The sequence below is a fragment of the Trichomonas vaginalis genome, chromosome IV (genome assembly GCF_026262505.1).
Source record: "Trichomonas vaginalis G3 chromosome IV, whole genome shotgun sequence".
Taxonomy (NCBI): domain Eukaryota; phylum Parabasalia; order Trichomonadida; family Trichomonadidae; genus Trichomonas; species Trichomonas vaginalis.
The window spans coordinates 25,239,118-25,264,242 of NC_067206.1; the positions used below are offsets into that span (position 1 = coordinate 25,239,118).

The following is a 25,125-nucleotide window of genomic DNA, read 5'->3' on the forward strand; positions in this document are numbered from 1 at the left end:
TTACGAACAAATTGATTGTAACAAACAAAAAGTATAAAATCGTTTCTTTCTTTTTTTTTTCCTAATAAATGTTGATAATTGATAAAAAAAAACATGATTGATTGTAGTTAACTAAAAAATGTTGGAGTTTGTTCATCATTCTCTTCCCTTTGCTTTCGAAGTTCTTTAACTAAAGCTGCCAAAGCTTCTGGATTAACTCCAGCTTCTGTAAGTTCAAGCAAAATGGATAATGTTTCGCGGTCAAGTCCTGTTTCAAGAATATTTGAAAGTTCGTGGAGTGAATCAAGGAGCTGAGCCCTTTCGTTGTTCATTTATTTTTTTATTTTTTTTTAGAATAAAAAAAGTGGACGTTTAAAAATTCATTGGGACATCGATTTATGTATGATTCTTCAAAGAAACAGACCTAATAATATTTGTGATTCATATTTCGCCATATATTCTCATTATTAATAAGTTATAAATTATCAGTGAAGTCTGCTTCTAGATTCATAATTTTTTCATTATCTCCTCGAACTTCAGTATTTTTCAGCAAAGGCATATATTATTTCATTATATATAGCATGTTATATAAGATCTCAGATGCTGGATGTATTGATAAATCTAAGATAAGATAATATTTAGTATTTGAGTGTAGTTGCACCAACTTTTTTTGTTCATATTTTTGAGGCGATAAAACGTCTCAAACATTAACAAATGCAAATCAAAAGCAATAGATTCGCCTATATGCTCAATCAAGAACTGGAAAATCATGAGTCATTGAACCAGCTCTAAAAACATGATTACCTGCAAAGTTTTTTCGTTTGTAATTTTAGTTAAAAAACAAAACATAGTATATGTATATGATTTATGATAATTCTAATTTAATGCTCAATTCAATTTTGCCCAAAAATTTAAAATTATCATCTCGAAAGAACTAAGCATAACAAAGCCGAATTAACAAAAAATCGATGATGATAATTTTAATTTATATAAAATCTATATAGAAAATTTTTAAGCAAGAAATTCATCGAAAAGATTTGGATTTTGTTTCATAAGGCAGAGGGATTCCTTCAGTCTTTCAATTTCCCTAAGTCCTTTCTTGTGAGCCTCTTTATGGCGCTGCTCAAATTCGGGTTTTTCTGTATACTTGAAAACAACTCTGTTTTCGTTTGTAACTTTGTCCTTTGTGTTTGTAGCAAGACGGTCGAAGATTGTTTTGAGGTCTGAGCTTTGAATACTGAATAATGCTAGGAATTTCTTGATTAATGCTGGAGTCAAGTATTTCTTATATGAAAAGATGACAATTGCAAAGTTTCTTGCAGCACGTAAGTTGACAGGAAGCTCTGTAGACCTGATTTCTTCAGATTTAATAACCCAGCGACTTTGAACGTAATATGCGTACTTAAACAGGACATCAAGCAGTTCCTCGGAGTATGCCGTCAATATAAGGCTCTGAACAACATCATCAAAGAAAATTGTTCTATTCTTATAAAGGACGTAATATAATTGCTCGCGTGGTGGTCTGGATGAAAGGGTATTCTCACTAATCTGCTCAATAAGGTCAGCGGAGAAGTCACACCTCATTCCAGTCAAATTATCTTTATATGTGAGGGCACTCATCTGCGAGGAGACATCTGTCGCTGCTTTAGATGTAAATTTGGTAATATCGGTTCCTTCTGTAAAGTCTATTGCTTTGGAATCTGGTTCTTGGTCTTTCGCCGTTGTTGTTTCTTCTTCGAATAAATCAGATGGTCTTGCTTGATAAATAGAAGTAATTGGCGTCAAATGGACTTGCCCGTCGCGAATAACGCCTAACGCAAATGGTTGTGGTGAATAAATTTTATTTGTTTGAAGGTAATGTGATTTTAGATCCATACCTGTATAAATATCTTGTGGTGGAGCAACCATAATCTTGTAAGATTTGTTTTTAGAGTTAAATGAGACTTGCTCGATATTTGGGCAGCCCTCTTTACGACTAACAAGTGGAAACTGAATGATGAGACTCTTTGTTGACATATCTGATGACAAAAAGAGATCCATCTCAGATACTACTGGGTCATCAGAATCAGACATCAAAAGTGACAACTTAAAATTCAATTTGAATTTCTGCCTTCTTAAATTAACAATTTTGTATACTTTTTTTACGGGCGCTTTAGCGCCCAAAAAGTATATAAAATTGGAATTATCTAGATTATGATTATTTTTGCTTCTAATGCCGAACAGCATTTGAATCAAAAATAATCATAGTATAGATAATTTGAGTTTTCGAGTTCTATATTGATGTGATCTTTTGCATAAATGAATACTTTATGTGAAAGAATCGTCTCATTATTAGACGAATTCAACTATATTTTGATCCATAAATCGATAAACAAGCTATTTCCTTCTATAACAAGCTTGTGTTCTTAGTGCTGACAGAAATTTCAATTGTGTTTTTAGTTTAAAATTCATATATAATGCAAATATTCGATTTATACAATTGATTCAATTTTGCACGAAAATTGAATAATGGTAAGGAACAATACACCTGAGTTGATAATTTCTCTGTCTATATTTGCATCTTAGATCAAAATTTCAGATTTATTTTCGAGAGAAAAATATTAATTCATGGTCGGAAGACCATATTATAATTATTAAATGTAATTAAAACATTTATCGTAAGAAACAATAAATCATGGCTATTGCATGAAAAATATATCAAAATAAAATAAAAATTATTCATAAGGAATATTATTTGCATGCGCCCACTTAAGGAGCTCACTTCCAGTCTGTGTTGGGGCGCTGTCAATTGACTTTCTCATTGAAAGAATTGTCAAATGTTTGAAAGTGTATTCGTTTAGCAATCTGAGCTGCTCAAACTGCTTTTTAAGCATTGTATTGATTAAATCATTGACAGATTTAGTTTTACCCCAGAATTTATGTTCGACAATTTCACAAAAGTTGGAGTAATAAAGATCTTCTGTATCAGCTATCATCATGTTGCAATGTTCGAATAGATCTACTTGAAGTTTTGAACAATTATGAACTGCTTCTGAGCATAAATAAAGAATATGATGCAAATATGACAATCTTGTGAGAGATGGATTTGAAATAAGTTCTGTTTGCTTATAGGAGCATGCAAGCAAAAAAGCATGTACCATAAGTTCTACATATGTAGTTGATATTTTTGGATTCTCTAATTTTGATATTAAATGATCCACAACTGGTTGTGCTTCTTCGAGAGTTGCAAGGTCAAATTTAGGAAGTATTGTTTTTGTGAATTTTGAATATGTATTGAATGATTCAGAATCAAATTCCTCAATCTCTGGAGAAAAAGTAGGACTTATTGGAGCAAGAGGGTTTGGAATTTTGTCTAAACGAGGGATCTCAAGCGCGGCATCGGCAGTCTCTGAGGCCTCGCCGAAGACGGCGCTGCTCTCTACACTCATAACGTGTAAAAAATTTAGGGTTGTTAAAAATATCAAAAATTAGCGTTTTGAAGACACCATGGTGTCTTATAATTTTCCCTTCCTTATTGGCGTGTAGAAATAAATGCGCCAATAGATTGAAGAAGAAGAATTGTTTTTCTCTTAATGAACTTTAATCCTTTTGATATAAGAATATTAAAAACATTAATATAATTTCGATTTCGGAAATTAAATTTCCAAATTTTTTGTCGATTTCGGAAATAACAGGATCCCGCATCCAACACGCAACAACAAAACACAAAACACACTTTTTGGTTCTTTCATCGTTTTAATCGTAATTTATGTAATACATGATTTGGATAAATTTTACAAAAATAGAACCTATATTATATTCTTTTCAAAGATTCTTGCAAATCATCAAAAATAATTGTATTTTAAAAAACGATCAAATTATCCTTTCATTATTTTAAACTTAAATTAGTTTTTATGATTGACTAAAGCAATCATATTTATTCATCATTAAATAAACAAAAAAATAATATTTGAGAGTTATTTCAAAAAAAAAACGCATTGAATTTATTAATTTGTCTCAATTTCAGTATTATAAATTTTTATAATTTCAATATTTTGAAATACACTTTTTAATATTTCAATATTTATGATATTTCAATGTATTAAGTGGTCTCAAATTGAGCTTCTCAAATATAAGTTGGCCTATTCAAATAATAAAATTAAATAATATTTAAAATAATAAATAAAAGTGATTGAGGTCATAGCAAAACGGCTGTTTCAGTCATTAATTCTTAAAAATAAAAAGGGGAAAAACTAAATAAAATGGGGAAAATTCAATAGTGTCTGTGCTATCGTTCAATTTGAAGGTGTCTTTTGAAACCGCAAGACACATTGAATTTTTGAATTCAAATTATGAAATTTCAAAAAATTGATCCTTATCAGCCAGCAATTATTATTATATTGCTTGATCCCTTCTATATCTATTACTTTTAACCATATCTTGTTATTATTTTAAAAATTATCGTTTTTCTCTCAATTTTGAACAGTTTATTCACTCTATTTTTTATTTAGTGTGCACGAATTCAATTTTTGTGAGGAATTCAAAGCCCACAAATTTGAATAGACAAGAATTTTTGAATTGTGGAAAAAATTTTTGAATTGTGGAGAAAAGTCAAATGTATGTAAAAAGAGCGTAGTAGCAATTCTATTATTTTTTTTCTGATTTTTTGTAAAGTTATGATTTTTTTTTCAAAAACGAATTAAGTCATGGATCTGAATTTCGAATACATTGCTGCTCATATCAGCGATTATATTAATAATGAAAACTTCTTCGATACATTTGATATGAGGGATATCAAAATAATCATGAAAAATTCACATTTGACAGCTGATCAGTACGTTACTCTTCTTAAACAATCTTCATCAACTCTCAATTCCAAAGAATTATATATCTGTACAAGGAAGGCAAACGTACGTGTCCAAAATCTCGAAGAAATTGTTTCAATTCTTAACTCTGTAAAAAGATACATGAAATTCAATATATTTGATGGCATTACAGATTTTTTAAAACAGAATGAGAAAGTTATAAACGATTCTACGAACAAAAGAGAAATAATTCAAGATAAATCCAAAGCTTTTCAAAAAGAAAATGAAAATGCAACCAAAGATACTACTGTCAATGTAACTAATGAAAATTACAATCATTCACGAGATATTTTAACTAAAATCACAGAACTTAAGAAATCTAGTGATTTTGAAACAGTTTACAAATTCCTTGATGAACTTTCTTCGACAGGAAACCACGAAATGATTTCAAAATCAGTCGAAGAAGGACTTTGGAAAAAGATTGATCCTAAAAAATATAAATATGATTCTGAGAGGAATGTTCTTCATTTTGCAAGTGAAAACGGAAATCTCAGACTTGTTCAATCACTCATCGAATGTGGTTGTGACAAAGAAGCAAAGGATAATTATGGATCTACTCCACTCATTTATGCATCAGAAAATGGTTATCTTGAAGTTGTTAAATATCTTATCTCTGTTGGAGCTGATAAAGAAGCAAAGGATAAAGATGGATATACTCCACTCATTTTTGCATCAAGATATGGTCATCTTGAATTTGTTAAATATTTTATCTCTGTTGGAGCTGATAAAGAAGCAAAGGATAAAGATGGAAATACTCCACTCATTTATGAATCAAGATATGGTCATCTTGAAGTTGTTAAATATCTTATCTCTGTTGGAGCTGATAAAGAAGCAAAGGATAAAGATGGAAATACTCCACTCATTTATGCATCAGAAAATGGTCATCTTGAAGTTGTTAAATATCTTATCTCTGTTGGAGCTGATAAAGAAGCAAAGGATAATTGTGGATATACTCCACTCATTTTTGCATCAAGATATGGTCGTCTTGAATTTGTTAAATATCTTATCTCTGTTGGAGCTGATAAAGATGCAAAGGATAAAGATGGAAATACTCCACTCATTTATGCATCAAGATATGGTTATCTTGAAGTTGTTCAATATCTTATCTCTAATGGAGCTAATAAAGAAGCAAAGGATAATGATGGACATACTCCACTCATTTGTGCATCATTTAATGATCATCTTGAAGTTGTTCAATATCTTATCTCTGTTGGAGCTGATAAAGATGCAAAGGATAAAGATGGATATACTCCACTCATTTATGCATCAGAAAAAGGTAAACTTGAATTTGTTAAATATCTTATCTCTGTTGGAGCTGATAAAGAAGCAAAGGATAAAGATGGATGGACTCCACTCATTTATGCATCAAGATATGGTTATCTTGAAGTTGTTAAATATCTTATCTCTGTTGGAGCTGATAAAGAAGCAAAGGATAAAGATGGATATACTCCACTCATTTATGCATCAGAAAAAGGTAAACTTGAATTTGTTAAATATCTTATCTCTGTTGGAGCTGATAAAGAAGCAAAGGATAAAGATGGATGTACTCCACTCATTTATGCATCAAGATATGGTCATCTTGAAGTTGTTAAATATCTTATCTCTGTTGGAGCTGATAAAGAAGCAAAGGATAAAGATGGAAATACTCCACTCATTTTTGCATCAAGATATGGTCATCTTGAATTTGTTAAATATCTTATCTCTGTTGGAGCTGATAAAGAAGCAAAGGATAAAGATGGAAATACTCCACTCATTTTTGCATCAAGATATGGTCATCTTGAATTTGTTAAATATCTTATCTCTGTTGGAGCTGATAAAGAAGCAAAGGATAAAGATGGAAATACTCCACTCATTTATGCATCAGAAAATGGTTATCTTGAAGTTGTTAAATATCTTATCTCTGTTGGAGCTGATAAAGAAGCAAAGGATAAAGATGGATATACTCCACTCATTTTTGCATCAAGATATGGTCATCTTGAATTTGTTAAATATCTTATCTCTGTTGGAGCTGATAAAGAAGCAAAGGATAAAGATGGAAATACTCCACTCATTTTTGCATCAGAATATGGTCGTCTTGAAGTTGTTAAATATCTTATCTCTGTTGGAGCTGATAAAGAAGCAAAGGATAAAGATGGATGGACTCCACTCATTTTTGCATCAGATAATGGTCATCTTGAAGTTGTTAAATATCTTATCTCTGTTGGAGCTGATAAAGAAGCAAAGGATAAAGATGGAAATACTCCACTCATTTATGCATCAGAAAATGGTCATCTTGAAGTTGTTAAATATCTTATCTCTAATGGAGCTGATAAAGAAGCAAAGGATAATTATGGATCTACTCCACTCATTTTTGCATCAAGATATGGTCGTCTTGAAGTTGTTAAATATCTTATCTCTGTTGGAGCTGATAAAGATGCAAAGGATAAAGATGGATATACTCCACTCATTTATGCATCAGAAAAAGGTAAACTTGAAGTTGTTAAATATCTTATCTCTGTTGGAGCTGATAAAGAAGCAAAGAATAACTATGGAAAGACTGCTCTTGATTTCGCAAGAGGTTCTGTGAAAAAATACTTTTTGGAAGACAAAACCAAATAGAGAAGAAATTTAGGCAATGATGTATTCAAATGGTAAAGTAAGAGATTATTTAAAAACTATTTGTGCCAATTAACTCAATCATATTCATATCTAAAAATTCACTTTGTCAACTTTTCAATATATTTTTGAAAAAATGAAGGGGAATTCATTTTTTCCCCAATGAATTTCCTTATTTTGTTTTACTTTCAAATCAACTAGTCACATGTTATATCTAGCAAATTCTATTAGCGGGCCGATATATGTTGATAATTATATTTGCCACATTTATGAGATGAAATGGTTTAGTAGTGCCCGCCTATTTGATAACTATAACTAACTAGAAAAGATGTATAGTGTCTCCAAGAGCAAAAATAATGGAGGTTTATAAAATTCATCGCAACAAAAAAAATCCGACGAATTGGATATCATTCATTTAATTGTATGTAGATAAAAAAAGATGAAATTTACAATAAAATTCTAATAAAATAAAACTCTATCTTTTACAACTTACTGTTGGAAATTTGCGATAATTTCCATGTGTTCTTTAATGTATTGAAGTTGTGATTCATTATTATTAGCAATAGTCTTGACAAGTTCTGGGTCTGCGCTGTTAATTGCCTGAGCCAAAAGGACGAGTCGTTCGGATCGATGTATTCGAACAAAGCATCATCGAACCGATGATTGTTGTAGCGAATCTTACTATTGGCTCACCCTGAATAGCGTTAGGATACTTCTGCATGAGGAAAGAGGCGAAATGAGCAGAATATTTAAGTTGGTAGTCGTGGGCACATCCAGGAAGGACATTTATGACAGCTTCCAACTCCTCCATCGAAGGAGATAATTCGTACAATTCTATGAGTGATGCCCAAAGAACTGCAGGGTCGAATTTAGTTGTTTCGTTGATTTCTTCATTCTTTATCATCTCCATTGCCAAATTAACCAATGTATTAGCTCTTGGAGCAACCAATTCCTTATTTGCCCAAACAAGGAAATTAAATGCCTGGAATAAGTTGATTTTAACATCATTGTAGTTGACATCCAAGTCCTTTTCAGCTAATTCGCATATGGAGGACATTAATTCTGTGTTTTCTGGGAAGTATGAAGAGATGAAAGATAAGGTATTAATAGCGCTTGATCTAACGATTGGATTCTTGTCCTTGCATATGTTCTGAAGGTATGGGATTAATGCATCAAGGCATGGGGTTGTAATTGCTTGGCCATCTTCTCCAATTTGGAGGACAATTTCGGAAACTGTTCGACCAAGCTTAACGAAAAGCTCGGTAATTGCGTTCATAATTGGTTTAATGAATATTGGTTCAAGTCTTCCCTTCTCATTCTGTCTGAGATATATAGATTGTGAGCATGAGAGAATTCCAACGATATTTACGAAGATTTTCTGGGCATACTGTGAAGCTATCTCTGCATTGGAAATTCTTATAACGTAGCCAATGCAATCCCAGAGCTTGACGTTAATATCTTGATCATCTTTACTTGCAAAATTCTCGATAACTGTTGTAAATACATCCGAAATGTCCTGGCCATTTTTATTGAGGCCAAAGATAAGGTCTGGAAGGCTGCAATATACATACAATAAAGCCAAAGGGTTTTCGTTGTCATCCAACCCTCTCCAGATATCGATGATTTCATCGGCGTGGTCGGTGAACTGTTGTGGATAGTTTTTGAATATAAGTGAAATTAATTGGAAAGCGTGGCCAGATTTTTCACAGACTTGTGCATAATACTTCTCGTATTTCTCTTCGTCATCATCCTGGTTCATCAAATCCATTCCTTGATCCTCTTCTTCAATAAAATCTTCTTCTTCGTCATTTTCCATTCTTGCAAGCATTCCTGCAATCCTTGTGCCCTCTTCAAAGAATGGCTGTGCGTAATTGGCAATAGAAATTGGGAACAACTGGAATAATTCAATGGCAGTTAATAATGCGCTGTTTATAAGCTCATTATCCTTAACTTTCAAGGCCTCCAAGACTACTTTGACCATGTTCTCGAGGTCTTCAGTAACAGTGGTCGGATCAGCAAGAGCGAAAGCGGCAAATCCTTTTAATGCGCTTCCAATTGCTCCTGTTCCAGAAATAACGAGTTCGTCGATGATTGGCTTGACCGTGGCGTAAAGACCTTCCGGTAGATCCCTCAAATTCTTGATCAAAGAGGAGATTGCAGCGAATGCCAACTCGTGGTGATAAGAAGAGCTAGAAGAGAACTGCTGGAGGAGTATTTCAAGGGACTGTTGTGGGTTTGCAGGTGGTATTTCACTGTAATTGTAGATAGTTGCCAAAATTTGGAGGACATTTTCGTTTTCTGCCATTTGTAGGAAGTATTCCTCGAATTTCTCTTGTATATGGACGGCTATAGATGGTGAATTCTCTACCAGTTCCTTGAGAAAATCAAGAGCGGCGTCGATCAAGTAAGAAATTTCGGATTGTAGGCATGAAACAACGACTGCTTCGAGGTCTGAGTACATTTCGACCACTGTTGTTGGCGAATCTGACGTAATGGCCGTGGAAATCATGAGAAGAACGAGAAATGATTGTTCATCTTGAGCTGTGAAGAGAGAACTGAAGATTGGCATAAGGAACTGGATACTGTTATGCATAATATATTCAATGGCTTTAACAGCTTCGATAAAGAAGAGGGAAGTGTCTTTATATCCTCCTTCATCTTGATTTTCTTGGGCCAATTCAAGAGAGAAGTTCACGACTGCTTGAATGATCTCTTCAAGTCCTTCTCCGAGGTTTTCTGGCTGCATATTGATGAAAATTGTCAAAATTTGGACTGAATTTCGTCTGATTTCAATTGGAATGTCTGTGTCCTGTATATAAGCGCACACTTTGAATACAAGTGGAAGTAGTGGCTCTTGGGCATCGAAACACTCTTCAATGCATGTATAAAGGTTATTAAAGTAAGAAGTGGCTTCTTGGACACTCTGCTTGATCTCAAAGTCTGCAACATTGATGACCATGGTGCAGATATTGTTTAAAGTCTCGCCATCGATCTCAAGAAATTCTATTAAATTATGAATGGAAGTAATGACGAATTCAAGAGATGAAATGCGTACATCAGATGACTCACCTTGAAAAGCATGAAATGCAATCGGAAGAAGAGTTTCCATGATGTAGCTGCCATAATTTTCGTAAATAACTGGGAAACAGATGAGATCTTTCCATAAGTAGAAAACACCTGGAAGAGCATTGGAATTTCCAATCATTTCCGTTAAATTCTGTGCTAACAGTAGGTAAATTTCGCTCTGAACTTCTTCATCATAAGAACTTGTTAAAATAAAGTTGCCAATACGATCGATTATCGTATATTGATACTTTACATCTGGGGCTATTGGAATTAAACTTAATAATTGGTCAATAAGGCCAGAATTGTATGGATCTGGATATTTTTTATTTTGTTTAGTCATAGCAGTAATACCTGTATAAGCAAGCTTCTTTACGTTAAGATCATTAGTGTTTTTCGCAAGATGAATCATAATTTCAATATTGGAAGGATTTTTGTAGATTTGAAGCAATTGCTGATGTGTGGCTTCATCAGGTTTACCTTGAGTGTAAAAATTTCTATAAAGCTGCTGAAGTTGCTCTGCAGCTGCGGCAATTTCAGACATTTTAGCTTTGGACCTCGAATTTGAGAGGAAAATAATCAATGTATTTGTAGTAGTATATGAGTGCGGGTTGTGTGACTTTTTTTGTTGCATCTATATATAGACGATGCATTAAAATATATTTATTTATAAATCATTAAAAAATTAACATTAATTTTAAAATAATTTATTTTTTTATCTTTTATAAAAGAAGCTATATATAGATGATGTCAGATATTCCGCGATTAATTAAACATTGTTTAAATCCTGAATGGGTTAAACTTCAATTTAAAAATGAAGATTGTGAATTATTAAATGAATATGAAAGCCAAAATAAGCTAATGAGGTATAAATATAATGATAAAGAATATTTAATTTCATGGAATCAATGGAGTCATAATCAAAGACCTCATAAACGAGAAGAAGAAATTGAAAATAATGAAATGGAAATCATTGATGACATTAAAGAGGATGGAATTCCTAAATTTTGTAGAAAAACCTTTAGAACTAAGTTAGGAGCATATAAACGTAGAGTATTAAATCCTGAATATCTTAAACATCAATTTAAAAAGGAAGACTGTGAATTATTAAACGTTAATGAATATGAAAATGCTAAATCAAAACTGAGATATAAATATATTGGAAGTGATGAAAGGTGTAAAGATAAAGATAAAGTTTATTCAGTTTCATATAATAACTGGCACACGTTGGGGATAAGAAAACATTTAGGAGATTATGGTAAAAGTTCTGAATTCTTCAAATCTAGTATGTATGAGAGAGTAAAAGAAATCAGATATAATTATCATTCAAGAATGAAAAATAAACTTTAAAAATTCATGTCTTACATTTTTTGAATAATTTATTTTTTTAATTCGTATGAAAATGAGTGGATCAAGATTCGTAACCGTCAATCAATTAATGGATGTTCTTTCACCAATTCTTGAAAATGTTAAACAAGTAGATGTTTATTTCGATGATTATGTAGAAAGTATATATTATAAAGGTAAGTTTAATATTAAACCTATTGCTTTTGCATTTGATAATAAATTAATTGAAAATGCAAAAATTTGGGAATTAATTCCAGATATTGAATTTATAACAAATATTAATGATAAATGGTTTAAACGAATTCCAACCACAAAAGTTCTTTGTAAATTAATGATCAAAACTGAGGAAAAAGAATTTAACGGGTTTAAATATCATCCAAATAAAGTTTCAGAACTAGAAAATGAAAAACTTCAGAAAAAATTAAACGATAGACTTTCAAATGATCGTATTGAAAAAATAAATAAACTAGCAGAAGTTGCATTTAATAATGAAATATTTGATGAATATAACCTTGAACTCAGTGATGGACTTTAAGTCCTGGGCTTTAAGGACCCAGGCTCAACGAGTCATGATTTATGAAATCAATTATTTGATTCATTCTTTCTTCAATAATTTCTATTCTTTTTGTTAAATCATCTATTTTCATTAATGAGGTGATTCTTGATTGAGGAATAGATTTTAAACTAACAACACCTTTTATTTTTGAAATTTTGAATCCATGACCCTCTGGGTCTTGGACTCTGTCCTCAACTTTAAACATTTTATTCAATTTACATGTTGTCAATTCTTCAAATAATTTTTTATTATTAGCATAATAGTCATTAAATTCTTCAACAGATGAAAAAATTTTTGTTTCAGTAATTGGTTTAACAACGTTTATTTTTTGTTGAACATTTTCACTTTCATTTATTTCTTCCTCCTTTGTTTCATTTATTTTTAAAATCGGTTTCATTTATCATTAAATAAAAATTAGAATATAAGTGATGAAATATATTTTTTAATTAATATTAAATCAGAAATGGCGGCAGGATTCTTTAAAAAATTATGGGAAGGAATTAAGAAAGCTGCAGGTTGGGTTTATAAAAAGGTTATTAAACCTGTTGCAAACTTTTTGGCACCAGTAGCGAAAACGGCAGGAACTATCATAGGTGGAGTATTAGGTACAAAAGCAGGTAATCCGGCAATGGGAGCACAAGCAGGTAACGCAATTGGTGGAATTGCTGAAGGAATACTTAATAAAATAGGGGGTAAATAGTGGAAAAATAAATATTATTTTTATCTTAGTATTGGTTGTAGTCTTTGATAAACTTTTTCTCCTTTATTTAAAATTTCTCTTATTGGGGCAGCTTTTGGCGTTATTGATTCAGCAACGTCACTAATTGCTTCTTTATTCTTAAATATCCAATTTGCTCCTTTCTTCATTGTTTCCCAAACTTTATGCGCTCCTCTTTTTACTTTATCCCACAGTTTCTTAAAGAATCCTGCAGCCATAGTTGATTATTTCATTAAAATTAAAAATTCATTTTCATCTTTTAATTTTGATTTTTTATTTATTAATAAATGACGACTAACTATTTAGTGCCAAACACTAAACCGATTAATGGAAATGTGTTTCATTCATTCGAAAAGATAAATGAAATATTTGCAAAGAATGATGGTAGAAGATATTATAGAGAACTTGAAAGTTCATGCTATGACTCTGATGCTCCATATTTTGATGATAAACAAACTCATTTAAGAATTACAAATCCGGCTCATGATGTGAACCAATTAGGTGACACATATATTAAACGCAAAGTTAAAGCAACTCTAGTTTCAAATAAAGCTTTCACATGTGATGCCGCTTTTAAATGTATGCGTTTATTCGTTGGTTATAAATCATCAAATCAAAGCTTTAAACAATTAGAAGTAGAAACCGAAAGAGGTGATGCCGGTTATCTTCAGATGGATTGCGCCCGTGAATCTTTCGCATTTGCAACATATAAACCAAAATCAGAAAGGAAAGTTAAAAAGTTTGTTCATTCGTTATATAATAATGTTCAAAAATATGATAACTCAGTATGTGGTAAATATATTGACCCTTCAGAAGTTTTCAAGAAAGCAAATGAAGAAGTTGATGTCACGTTTGATATGATTATTCCGGTAAATGATTTGTTAGCATTTCAGGCGTTCGATGATTATCCTAAATCATTTGGTGATATCATTCTTAAATATTATGTTTTCAGGGATACTTTAGTATTTTGTCAGGTTGACCCGTTAAGAGTTGCTGATTTACAAAATTACGTTTATGAAAAGATAACTGATGAAAATTATGAAAAGATTATGAATCATGTTTATAAATATGATCGCAAATTCCAACAAATCGGACTTCCTGCCAAATTAATTACAAGCTTAGCCGATGCATCTGCTAACGCAACAGTTGATGACGTTATTATTTCATGCACAAAGATGGAAGTTTTAGAGGATAAATGCATTACACCAGGATACGGTTTAATTGAAGAATCAGTTAAAGCAATACCACGTTTATTCAGTAAGGAAGATCCATTCATGATTCCAGCTCAACATATTGACGTTCGTTCACTAAATGGAGGTTGCATCACTCCTGAAGGTATCAGCTCAGATTTCTCATACGCTCTTCATAATGTTACAGATGTTGTGTTAACATTTCCGAAGAATGCAATGCAAAGAACAGTTTTAGAAAATCCAATGCTTCGAGGTCTTCAGGTCACTATAGATTCCAGAAACTTCCCCGATCAAGCGATGACCACAGTGGGTGACATATTCTTTACACGTATGCTTCAAGCTTCTGATTTAGATGGAGTGAATGAATGCACTGAAGAATACGAGGACTCATTAACTAGACCACTGAATGATGATGATGGCGTGCCATTAGCTAGAACATGGAAAGACCAAACTTCATTCTTATGCACTATTCCAGTTCAACGTGATGGAGCAGGTATATTCTTTGATGGATTAGAAACTTTCAATTCACAAGTTACAGTACAAGTGAAAGCTTATCCAATCATTCAGGGTGTAAATGACACTTACTGTTCAAAGGTGACAAATCCTCCTCAGGTTTGGTTTACTAGGACTACATATTGGACATGGACACCGGATGAAGGTTTGAAATATCATCCAACAGGTACACCACCGCAGTATAGAAGTTCATATGATGAAATATTGATGAATAGAAATGTATAAAATTATAAATTTATTTTTGATTAAATGGATTTAAATTCATCCACCCTTATGAAGAATTAGCAGGAGTATATAATACATACGTAGATGATATGATTAATGAAGCATTGAGTGATAATAGAAATGCTCTATCTAAGGAAAAATTAATGAAAATTCCATATTCTGAATGTTACTTAAATTCAATCACTGCAGCAATTGGTAAAACAATAAAGGTAAACATTAACGATATTAAAACAAATTATCATTATTGCTAACACTTCACCCTATTCACATGTGTTAATTTATATCAACCGTTCAGGTTCACCTTCAGATGATACATTTGAATCTTTAAAGCATTTAATCAAAATTCCAATTATTTATTTATCACAAGAAGAAGCAGAAGATTATTTAAAAAACTTTTAATGTATAAAGAATTATATAATACAATCAAGAAGCAAGGATTAGAGGATAAAATTATTGATAAACAACGGATGAATTATTTGAAACACTTTCTATTTCAAATTTTGATAGAGAATTTTTGCATTCACTCATTTTTCTAGATGATGCAGTGAAATCAAAACTAATAACAAATGAGAAATCATATTTTAATCAGTTATTAACTCAATGTCGACACATTCAGTGTTCATTCTTCATGGCTGTTCAATACTTCAAAGCATTAAGCACAAACATTAAATCAAATCTATCAACCCTTTTCATTTTCAGTGGTTTTAGTCGTCAACAGTTGAACGTTATGCTTTATCAAGTGAATTTACCAATGAGCATTAATGAACTTTACACACAATATCAGCAATTAGGAGAACATGGAAAAATAATAGTTGATTTAAATAAAGGTTCCATTAAATTCGAATAACTTTTTATAATTAATTTTTATTTTTTATTTATAATTAAACATGACAGAAATAGCAAATCTTCTACAGGTTCATTAAAAAGGAACAAACAAAAAGGGTGTAATAATAGAACTATGAAAGTTCCAGACGGAATGAAAGAATTAGTCCACATTGTTGCCGGTCTTCAAAAGGATGTTAAACAAATGAGAAACGTTTTAACATTACCAGAAGCTCAAGCATATGCAAACGTCACGGACAAATTGGGAAGCACATGAAGCAGACATTACAGACCAAATGGAAAACCTGATGGTATAAATGAAGTTTTCGTTACTGATGGTCAAGGTAATATTAAAGTCATAAATGGGTATAAATTAACAATGACAGATTATCCTAAACGTAAAGCATATAATGAACATTATCCTATGCAATTTGATGAAAATGGAAAAGCTGTTAAACAATACATTGGAGAAGGTGAAAATGGTCCAATTAATTCATACCGTCATAATCCATATTCTTACTTCAATGAAGAATTAAATGCTATTGAAGAGGGACCGGATGGATTACCACGATATTCTAACCAGTTTGATGGTCAATATGCAAATTTAATGAAATTCCAGCTAAGAAATTCTTTAAAGTTGCTTTATTCGATCCAGTTTTCGCAAATGTTAAAGATGAACTTAAACAGCAATTCCAACCAATTATAGTAGCAAGAATTGCATCAGGTGCTTTATCTCAAGCATTCAAAGATTTAATTAAGAAACCATTATATCAGCAACGAGGTTTAACTTATGATTTAGTTAAGGAATCAGATAAAAGAAAATTTGAGAAATCAAATGATTATAAGAATGCAATTAATGAATATATTCGGTCTATTAATTTCGATGAAAATGCTAAAAATCAACTTCATGAACAAATACAGGAAATAATAGATTCAAAAGTTCCAGCAAAATAAAAGTTTAAATATATTTTTTTATTCGAATATAAATGAGAAGACGTTTCACTAGTCAAAGAACACTAACGCAAAAGCAGAGATTACGGTTGGTTATAACGTAAATGATGATAAATCACGAATTATTCAAAATGTTAAAGTTAATGTTAGTCCTGAATTAACAAGGTCAGCAACTCAACCAAATTTATTAACTCGTGACTTACCGAAGAATGAGGAAGAGCAAATAAAAGATGGAGACCCAATCATTTTATCTGAACCCGGTAAAGAACCTGTTGAAATTCCCACTTATCCAACATACCCCCCACCTCTTTCATCAAACATCGAGAACCCAGGAATCTACGATTCCAGTCGCAATGCGCCATATAAAATAGACATTAATTCTGAATTAATGAAAATTTACCGTGATATCATAACTGATAATTATGATTCAATAATAAATTTAATTGATCAATCTGGTTTAATTATTTTACCTTATGAATCATTAATTCACATTATCGCCATTCTTTGTGATGTTCAAGATTCAGACGTGAAGATTCAATTTTTCATAGATGATGAGGTTTCATGCTGCGGAACAGTTGCAAAAATAAATCCTATAAAGGATATTACACAATTAAGATATCAAAGAACGGAACAACAACTGAACTTCATTTAACATATAATGATATTTATAATAAAATAGTTGATGAATATAAAATATCACTTGAAAAATTCTTTGTTAAGGCTATTTAATATTCAAGCATTAACATTATCGAATAATAATCCTTTGAATCATAATCAATAATAATTGACCTTTCACCAGTTTCTATCGTTTGTTTTATTTCTTTTTGTTCCCACTATCTGGATCGGTCATTGTAATTGTTTTTGTTATAGTATCAGCTTTATCTTTAACTTCAATCTTTTTTCCATCAGGATATTTAAACCAAAATTCCAAAAATTGATATTGTCAATCTGTTCATATTTTAATCTATCAATTACATTTTTAATACCATCTGAAAATCTTATGAAATGGTCATTATATGGTTTGATTGAACTAAATTTGAATGAAGTGAAATATAACCTGATGATGAATATGACATTGACTCATATTTTCTGAAAAACTAAAATTTATAACATGAATGAATTTCTTATTCGTTGAATTTATGAATTCTTGAGGTAATCTTATTCTAGTTTTATTTATCACTGGAAAATAACGCTTTACCATATTTTTAATCGTAATAAAAAAATGTCAATTATCAATATTATTTCGAATAATAATTGTGAATTAAATTTAACAGTTAGTGGAATTTATAATGTTACTCTCGTTTCTGTGAGTGGTAAATTTAATCCCATTCTTTTAGACCCTTCGGATTATATATCATTTATTAAAGATGACCATGAGCCGCATAGCGGCGGGGTCGACCTAAAAAGTATGATATGTATATAAATAATGTGATAACGAAATGGGATATTAACACAATTTTAAGTTATTTAAATGAATCATTTATCGTATGGTATGAAGAAAATTTTAAATCAAAACCTGATAAACTTTTTTGAACTTGATGAAATAAATAATCTTATTAAATTTCCGCTGAAAATTAAATTTTGTACTCCTCGTCTTCGTTCATTGTTGGGGATATTAAATTTTGAAAAGATGTTGGGGATGTTTTGTATTCTGACACTGGTTCTAATTTCATTTTAATCAATGTGATAAAGTTAATACCCCAATGAGATTTTCACATCAAACATTAGACCCTAACTCTTACCCATCAATACAAAATTTTATCCATCAACTTAAACATATTTTCTTTATCATATCCATTTCAATTATCCGGGAATTCATTTATTCTTCATTCAAAAGATTTATCAAATATTAAATTTAGAATAACTGACCTATTTGATTGTGATTTAGAATTTATGAATGAAATATTATGGCAATTTCAAATAGAAAAAATAGCTGATGAGATAACGGATTAAATATTTATTTTTAAATCGTAATAAAATGATTAAACAACAAAACAGACCATTACATACGCCACATATGCATATAATTCAAAGACGGCAGAACAAACGCAAAGGTTGAAATATGGAGATTTGGAGATAGTATTGAAAAATGACCATTTGAATTCGTTTGCAAAGGTGGTGCAGTGATATCAAATATAAAAGAAATTTTATTTATGAATTCAAAAATTAAAGGTATAACGGATGATATAACATCAATTCCACCAGAAGAACAGAGATATTACGCATTAAATGCATTTCCTAAAGTTTTGAAGATTGGAAGATTTAATTTAAATGAGGAATTCATAATTCAAAAGGTTTCCTAAATGACATAATGAAGAAGGCAGATAAGGATATGTGGATAGTGAGTTAATGAAGAAAGCAGATAAGGAATATGTGGATAGTGAGTTAATGAAGAAAGCAGATAAGGAATATGTTAATGAAAAAGATAATGAAATTAAGAAAGGGTTGAATGGTACCATGAACGGACATCGAAGATTTTAAAAACTAAAGCTGATACAGGATGGGTTTCAGAATGTTTAGACCTTAAAGCAGATAAAACTTATGTTAACGATGAGTTAGCAAAGAAAGCAGATATATCATTTGTTAACGATGAGTTAGCAAAGAAAGAGTATATCATTTGTTAACGATGAGTTAGCAAAGAAAGCAGATATATCATTTGTTAACGAAATATACCAAAGTTTAGTTGAACAAAAATATTGAAACTATTGTTGGCGACTTTTCTGTCAATGAAGAAAACAAATATTTTAGATGGGAGTTTGTACAGTCCTTAAGAAATGGTATACGGTATTAAACTCATTCCGAAAAATAACAATGAAATGTATGTAGGCTATATAAAGAATAATGGCACAAGTTAAAGTTCCATTAGACAACAATGCTACTTAAACTTATATGGAGACGAACAAAGAAATATTTAAGAGTTTATGAAATGACGGATATGACATTGTCTAACGTAGCTCCAGCACCGTATTATTATGACTATGGTGTTGACGCACGTGTAGACCCAAAAAGCAAACATTATATTTAGAATATTATGATATAAAAGATATAATGCAATAGAAAAAACGAGAATAGTATATTATTATACAGATGAAAAAATAAATTTATAGTCAAGATTTACATACCCTGAAACATAAGATTATATTATAAAAATATTCTGACACAAACAGAAGAAACCCGAAATAGTTACACTATATTTTAAGTTCAAAAGAGACAATCCTATAATATCTCATATGTTTGATTTAATGAACCCAGTAGGTTCTATTTATACATCTATGGATGTGAGAGGTCCTCAAGCAATGTTTGGTGTTGGTGCATGGAACAAATAGTCGACAGGTTTTTGTATTGTGCAAACTCTTCAAAGGAAACAGGGGGAAGTAAAACGATTACAGGTGAAAATTTACCTGCACACAGTCACTACATAGATTTAAGCACATCTCAAGCAGGTTGGCATAAGCATAGATATTGGGATTGGTCAGGAATGACAAAAGGTAAAGGATATGATGTTAAAGACAACGTTAAGTTTGCTATAGATTGTTACTGGAGTAACACTGAGGGAGGAGGAAACCATACACATCGCGTTTCAGGATATACACAAACAACGGGACAAAGTAAAGATTACATGCCGCCATTTATGACTGTATTCGCATGGTATAGAGTTCAATGAATGTGCTTGACCCAAAGGTCTGGGCTTACCGAATGAACTCAATATATTTTATGTCTGTAATTAATTAGGTAATGAAGTAGTGGATGAACTACAGAAATAAATGTTTACGTTAATGTTTACGTTAATGTTTACGTTAATGGTTTCGTTAATGTTTACGTTAATGGTTACGTTAATGGTTTCGGGTTATTCAATAATTATTTATTGAGTTTTGGATGAAAGAATACAGTCGAGCCAAAAGTGGCTCAACCTCAAAACAAGCATTTTATGAGCTTATTAATGGCGTTATGAATGAATTCAGTCCAAAAATAATTAATTTCATTAGTTTTAAAATTATTTTTATTTTTTATTTTGTATGTAAGAACAGTAATGTCAGTCGAAGCAAAAACATTCACGAACAAATCTAATGGCGAAACATTCACAAAAGGCACTTATAACGATATTGAAGTCTTACGTAGAGACAAGGATGGTTACATTAATGCAACAAAGATGTGTCAGCAGTTTAGGAAAGACTTTAGAAAGCTGTTGGAAAATAAGTCCTGGGAAGAGTATTATAAGGCATTTTGTGAAGAATATAGCAACAGTCCGAATTCCGGCGGTTGCTTTTTATACAAAATTCATGCAGGAATTCCTGATGAAATCAAACAGGTTAGAGGAACGTATGTAGACCCAAGACTTATAAACTATATAACAATGTGGGCTTCTCCAAAATATTGCATAGCAGTTGGAAAATTATGGACTCCATAGACAAGAAAGTTCATGAGAAGTTAGATGAAGAAGAACTCGAAGATACAGTAGAAAATGCTAAACCTTTGTTTGAAGAAGAATTGGAAAAATGTGCGAAAAACAATTAGAACATGAACGTGAGATATATTATGGTTATAGAGATTCTCCATACGAACTAGACCAATGGGAACAAGAAGATTTAAAGAGAGAATTTAGAGAATATGAACTCGCTAAGATAGCATTTGAAGCTGCAGAAAAGAAGTTAAAAGTTTGGGGTCGTTTTGTACAAAAATATTGTGAGTAAATGAACCATTTATTTTAGGTCAAAGCTTCCACGAGAGAAAAGATTCCTCATTCGCTAAGGATTCCAAAAATGAAAAAATCATTGATTTCGGCTGAGAAAAAACAGCAAAACCCTTCTTCCACGGGAACAAAGAAATAAAGAAGAAATAAAGAAGAAATAAGTAAATTTTTTATTTATTCCGTGGAAGATAGAGCACTTTTATGATACTTTTTATTCACGACAAACAAGACAAACAAAGAAAATGAGAAAATACGGCCTGTCGGTTCGAACCAGACTTGACCCCTCCATAACACCACCTTAGACCACTGTGCTACGTAGCCTGTCGACATAAGATTTTATAAATTGCATATTTGACGTAAATTTATTTCCCAGTCATTCAAAAAATAATTATTTTTGAAGAACCGAAGGTGCTACCATGCTACCATGTGCTACCAGGTCATTTAACTTCTCTGAAAAAGTGTGACAACACGACATTTTGACAACACAGCAGGATTAATGAGGAAGGTAGTTATGAATTAATTATTGAATAACCGAAGGTGCTACCATGCTACCATGTGCTACCAGGTCATTTAACTTCTATGAAAATTACTGACAACACGACATTTTGACAACAACACAGGAGGAAGGTAGTTATTAATTATTTTTGAAGAACCGAAGGTGCTACCATGCTACCATGTGCTACCAGGTCATTTAACTTCTCTGAAAATTACTGACAACACGACATTTTGACAACACAGCAGGATTAATGAGGAAGGTAGTTATGAATTAATTTTTGAAGAACCGAAGGTGCTACCATGCTACCATGTGCTACCAGGTCATTTAACTTCTATGAAAAAGTGTGACAACACGACATTTTGACAACACAGCAGGAGGAAGTTAGTTATTAATTATTTTTATTTTTTTATTCCTATATAAATGACAGCAACAAACAACAACAGCAACTATATCGTTTCTGATGAAAAAGTTATTGATTCATTAGCTGAGGAATTAGTTGTGGCAGAAACTAAAACCCTCAACGAAAGATTGGTGAAAACAAGATTGATTTACATAAACTACTCAAACATGGATGGAGGAAGAGGAAGAAACTGGTACAGCTTTATTAGTAATAAAATTTCAAATTTAACGATTATAGATGTTGATATCAATAAATGTACAATGATGAATTAAAGAAACAGTTAGAAAAGACATTTTATCAAACTTTCGGATAAGATGTTATCGTTAAAACCGCTTCAGGAGGTCTTCACATTTATTGCAACACATTTCTTCTATTCAGTTTCGAACAGAATGATTAAATGTTATTCTGCAATGATTATGATATTGATATCATGACTTATGGATGATTAAAGCGTTCTTTAGTGGTTATGGTGATTAAGAGTTCGCAAGAATGCAACAGAACCAATCAAAACATACTCATTCATTCGTGGAAGTTATGATTCAACATTAACTAGAACAGTGAATGATATATTAATGATTTGAATATTAAGGTAAGAGTTGAACAGAAGAATGAAGAAATAAAGACTATCATGAATGAAACAAAGATGTAACATTGACGATAAACTAGCTCAGAGCATAGTTGATGGCATCTGTGATTTTGAAGTACATAATGACGGTGGAAACATGAATTTAGAAAAAGAAATAACATTATTCACACTGTTTCAAGCTATTAATTCGTTACTAATCATTTAATTAATGAAGCATACGATAACGTTTATAACTTCTGCAGTTTAACAGAAAATGCAAAAAGTAATTTTGAAAAAGCACGTAGTAGATATGCACATTTAATGACTTCTCCCATTTGTTTAGTGAAGATTCTAAAACTTTATCAAAAGGAATATTTGATGATATGTTTTACCTTTATTAAGTAAGCCAAAAATAACATTTGATATCAAACTTGATGACTCGTTTTTGATAAAGATATTAGACGCAAGGCTGAAAATCATCAGTATAAAAACAGTTCTGAAGTAATTGAGGAATTTATCACGTGTAATTCGTTTTGTAGATTGTGGAAATAAATATTTCATTCAAAAGGACTATAATATCCACGACAAAATGAATCAAATATCATTCGTTCTTCAGTCAACATGAAAGAGTCACTCAAAATGATTAAATTATTTAAGAAGAAGGTAAAACAATACAGCATGGATGTACTACTAAATCAATTATCCTCATTAACCGTTAAGGGTGTTTGCTTTAAATCTGATTCTCCAGATGTTTTCTCAACGTTTCAAGGTTATAAATACAACGTTCTCGAAAAACCAGATTACTCAAAAATTGAGATGTTTATGAATTTCATTAAAGAAGCCATTTGTGATAATAACGATGAAGTGTATAAATACCTTCTCGGCTGGATTGCATCAATGATTCAACATCCTGGAATCAAGAATGAAACAGCAATTATTTTGAAAGGACTTCAGGGAACAGGTAAAAACAGATTTACAGACATTATTTCTGAACTTCTCGCTGGTTATTCATGTAAAAACATTACCGAAATAAGTGAGCTAACGGGTAATTTCAATTCAGTAGTTGAGAATAAAATGTTTCTTGTACTTAATGAACTCAAGAATGTGGGTGAAGACAGACTCGCAAACTTCAACGCTTTGAAATCAATTATTACGGATAATGAGATTAGAATTAATGAAAAGAATCAACCCAGAAGAACTGCTCAGAATGTTGCAAACTTCATTTTCGTAACTAACAACGTCTACCCTGTCAAAATTGAAGTTGGAGACAGAAGATACGTAGTTTTAAGAGTTAATGGTAAATTCAAGGGTCAATTTGATTACTTCAAGAATTTAATGGATTCATGCACAAAGGAATTTTATGATAATTTACTGACGTATTTTATGCAATATGACCTTTCATCATTTAATGTACGAATCATACCGATGACTGAAGCCAAACAAGATTTAATTGAATTATCATCAAATCCTTTAGATGTATGGATAAATACACATTATGATGAATTGTGTGCAGGTATGACGTGTGAAAATGCTCTATTCTGCAAACCATCAGACATGAAAGACAAAAACTTTCAAATGAGTATTAAGGATAAATGTGATAGGAAACATAGAAGAATAGACGGTAAACAGATATGGTATTATGTTTTGAAAGAAGAAATGAAAGGATTATATAAACAGGTTGAACCAAACGATAATGAGGAATCATTTACTGATGATGAAATACCTGTAAATGAGCCGCTAAGCGGCGAGACCTGAAGGTCTAGCTTTATAAAGTATGATTGGAATTTATTTTTGCATTAATCCTGTGTTGTTGTCAAAATGTCGTGTTGTCACACTTTTTCAGAGAAGTTAAATGACCTGGTAGCACATGGTAGCATGGTAGCACCTTCGGTTCTTCAAAATAATTAATAACTACCTTCCTCCTGTGTTGTTGTCAAAATGTCGTGTTGTCACACTTTTTCAGAGAAGTTAAATGACCTGGTAGCACATGGTAGCATGGTAGCACCTTCGGTTCTTCAAAAATAATTAATAACTACCTTCCTCCTGTGTTGTTGTCAAAATGTCGTGTTGTCACACTTTTTCAGAGAAGTTAAATGACCTGGTAGCACATGGTAGCATGGTAGCACCTTCGGTTCTTCAAAAATAATTAATAACTACCTTCCTCCTGTGTT

General features: G+C 31.6%; 10 protein-coding genes and 4 pseudogenes across 14 annotated transcripts, besides 1 other annotated feature; 9 read left to right on the forward strand and 5 right to left on the reverse strand.

Moving 5' to 3' along the window:
• Positions 1–4: 4 nt before the first annotated feature.
• On the reverse strand, positions 5–341 carry TVAGG3_0165470 (mitotic-spindle organizing gamma-tubulin ring associated family; the record flags this gene model as incomplete). The annotated part of the gene is made up of 1 exon (XM_051225125.1): positions 108–311. The coding sequence occupies one exon, from the start codon at positions 309–311 to the stop codon at positions 108–110; it is 204 nt and encodes a 67-aa protein (XP_051110111.1).
• Positions 342–801: 460 nt separating this feature from the next.
• On the reverse strand, positions 802–2,088 carry TVAGG3_0165480 (DNA-directed RNA polymerases III 80 kDa polypeptide/RNA polymerase III subunit 5 family; the record flags this gene model as incomplete). The annotated part of the gene is made up of 1 exon (XM_051225126.1): positions 991–2,052. One exon carries the CDS (start codon positions 2,050–2,052, stop codon positions 991–993), a length of 1,062 nt encoding a protein of 353 aa, XP_051110112.1.
• A 57-nt stretch (positions 2,089–2,145) lies between these two features.
• On the reverse strand, positions 2,146–3,624 carry TVAGG3_0165490 (uncharacterized protein; the record flags this gene model as incomplete). Its single annotated transcript, XM_001297679.2, has 1 exon — positions 2,694–3,407. The coding sequence occupies one exon, from the start codon at positions 3,405–3,407 to the stop codon at positions 2,694–2,696; it is 714 nt and encodes a 237-aa protein (XP_001297680.1).
• Positions 3,625–4,640: 1,016 nt separating this feature from the next.
• TVAGG3_0165500 (ankyrin repeat protein family) lies at positions 4,641–7,526 on the forward strand (the record flags this gene model as incomplete). Its single annotated transcript, XM_001304625.2, has 1 exon — positions 4,665–7,421. The coding sequence occupies one exon, from the start codon at positions 4,665–4,667 to the stop codon at positions 7,419–7,421; it is 2,757 nt and encodes a 918-aa protein (XP_001304626.2).
• Positions 7,527–7,831: 305 nt separating this feature from the next.
• On the reverse strand, positions 7,832–11,116 carry TVAGG3_0165510 (uncharacterized protein; the record flags this gene model as incomplete). The annotated part of the gene is made up of 1 exon (XM_001312834.2): positions 8,011–11,025. One exon carries the CDS (start codon positions 11,023–11,025, stop codon positions 8,011–8,013), a length of 3,015 nt encoding a protein of 1,004 aa, XP_001312835.2.
• An 803-nt stretch (positions 11,117–11,919) lies between these two features.
• On the forward strand, positions 11,920–12,353 carry TVAGG3_0165520 (protein of unknown function, DUF4108 family; the record flags this gene model as incomplete). The annotated part of the gene is made up of 1 exon (XM_051225127.1): positions 11,920–12,353. A coding segment is annotated over one exon (434 nt), but the record flags the coding sequence as incomplete, so codon positions are not given.
• Positions 12,354–12,847: 494 nt separating this feature from the next.
• Positions 12,848–13,084, forward strand: TVAGG3_0165530 (N-acetylmuramoyl-l-alanine amidase family; the record flags this gene model as incomplete). The annotated part of the gene is made up of 1 exon (XM_001288200.1): positions 12,848–13,084. The coding sequence occupies one exon, from the start codon at positions 12,848–12,850 to the stop codon at positions 13,082–13,084; it is 237 nt and encodes a 78-aa protein (XP_001288201.1).
• A 20-nt stretch (positions 13,085–13,104) lies between these two features.
• Positions 13,105–13,320, reverse strand: TVAGG3_0165540 (uncharacterized protein; the record flags this gene model as incomplete). The annotated part of the gene is made up of 1 exon (XM_001288201.1): positions 13,105–13,320. The coding sequence occupies one exon, from the start codon at positions 13,318–13,320 to the stop codon at positions 13,105–13,107; it is 216 nt and encodes a 71-aa protein (XP_001288202.1).
• Positions 13,321–13,959: 639 nt separating this feature from the next.
• Positions 13,960–14,829, forward strand: TVAGG3_0165550 (uncharacterized protein; the record flags this gene model as incomplete). The annotated part of the gene is made up of 1 exon (XM_051225128.1): positions 13,960–14,829. A coding segment is annotated over one exon (870 nt), but the record flags the coding sequence as incomplete, so codon positions are not given.
• Positions 14,830–15,179: 350 nt separating this feature from the next.
• Positions 15,180–25,125: part of a mobile genetic element that runs on past the window's edge.
• Positions 15,429–15,877, forward strand: TVAGG3_0165570 (annotated as a pseudogene). Its single transcript has one exon. A coding segment is annotated over exon 1 (449 nt).
• On the forward strand, positions 15,989–17,455 carry TVAGG3_0165580 (annotated as a pseudogene). The gene has a single exon. A coding segment is annotated over exon 1 (1,467 nt).
• Positions 20,076–20,467, forward strand: TVAGG3_0165590 (annotated as a pseudogene). Its single transcript has one exon. A coding segment is annotated over exon 1 (392 nt).
• TVAGG3_0165600 lies at positions 20,834–21,494 on the forward strand (annotated as a pseudogene). The gene has a single exon. A coding segment is annotated over exon 1 (661 nt).
• TVAGG3_0165610 (uncharacterized protein) lies at positions 23,576–24,709 on the forward strand (the record flags this gene model as incomplete). Its single annotated transcript, XM_051225129.1, has 1 exon — positions 23,576–24,709. One exon carries the CDS (start codon positions 23,576–23,578, stop codon positions 24,707–24,709), a length of 1,134 nt encoding a protein of 377 aa, XP_051110115.1.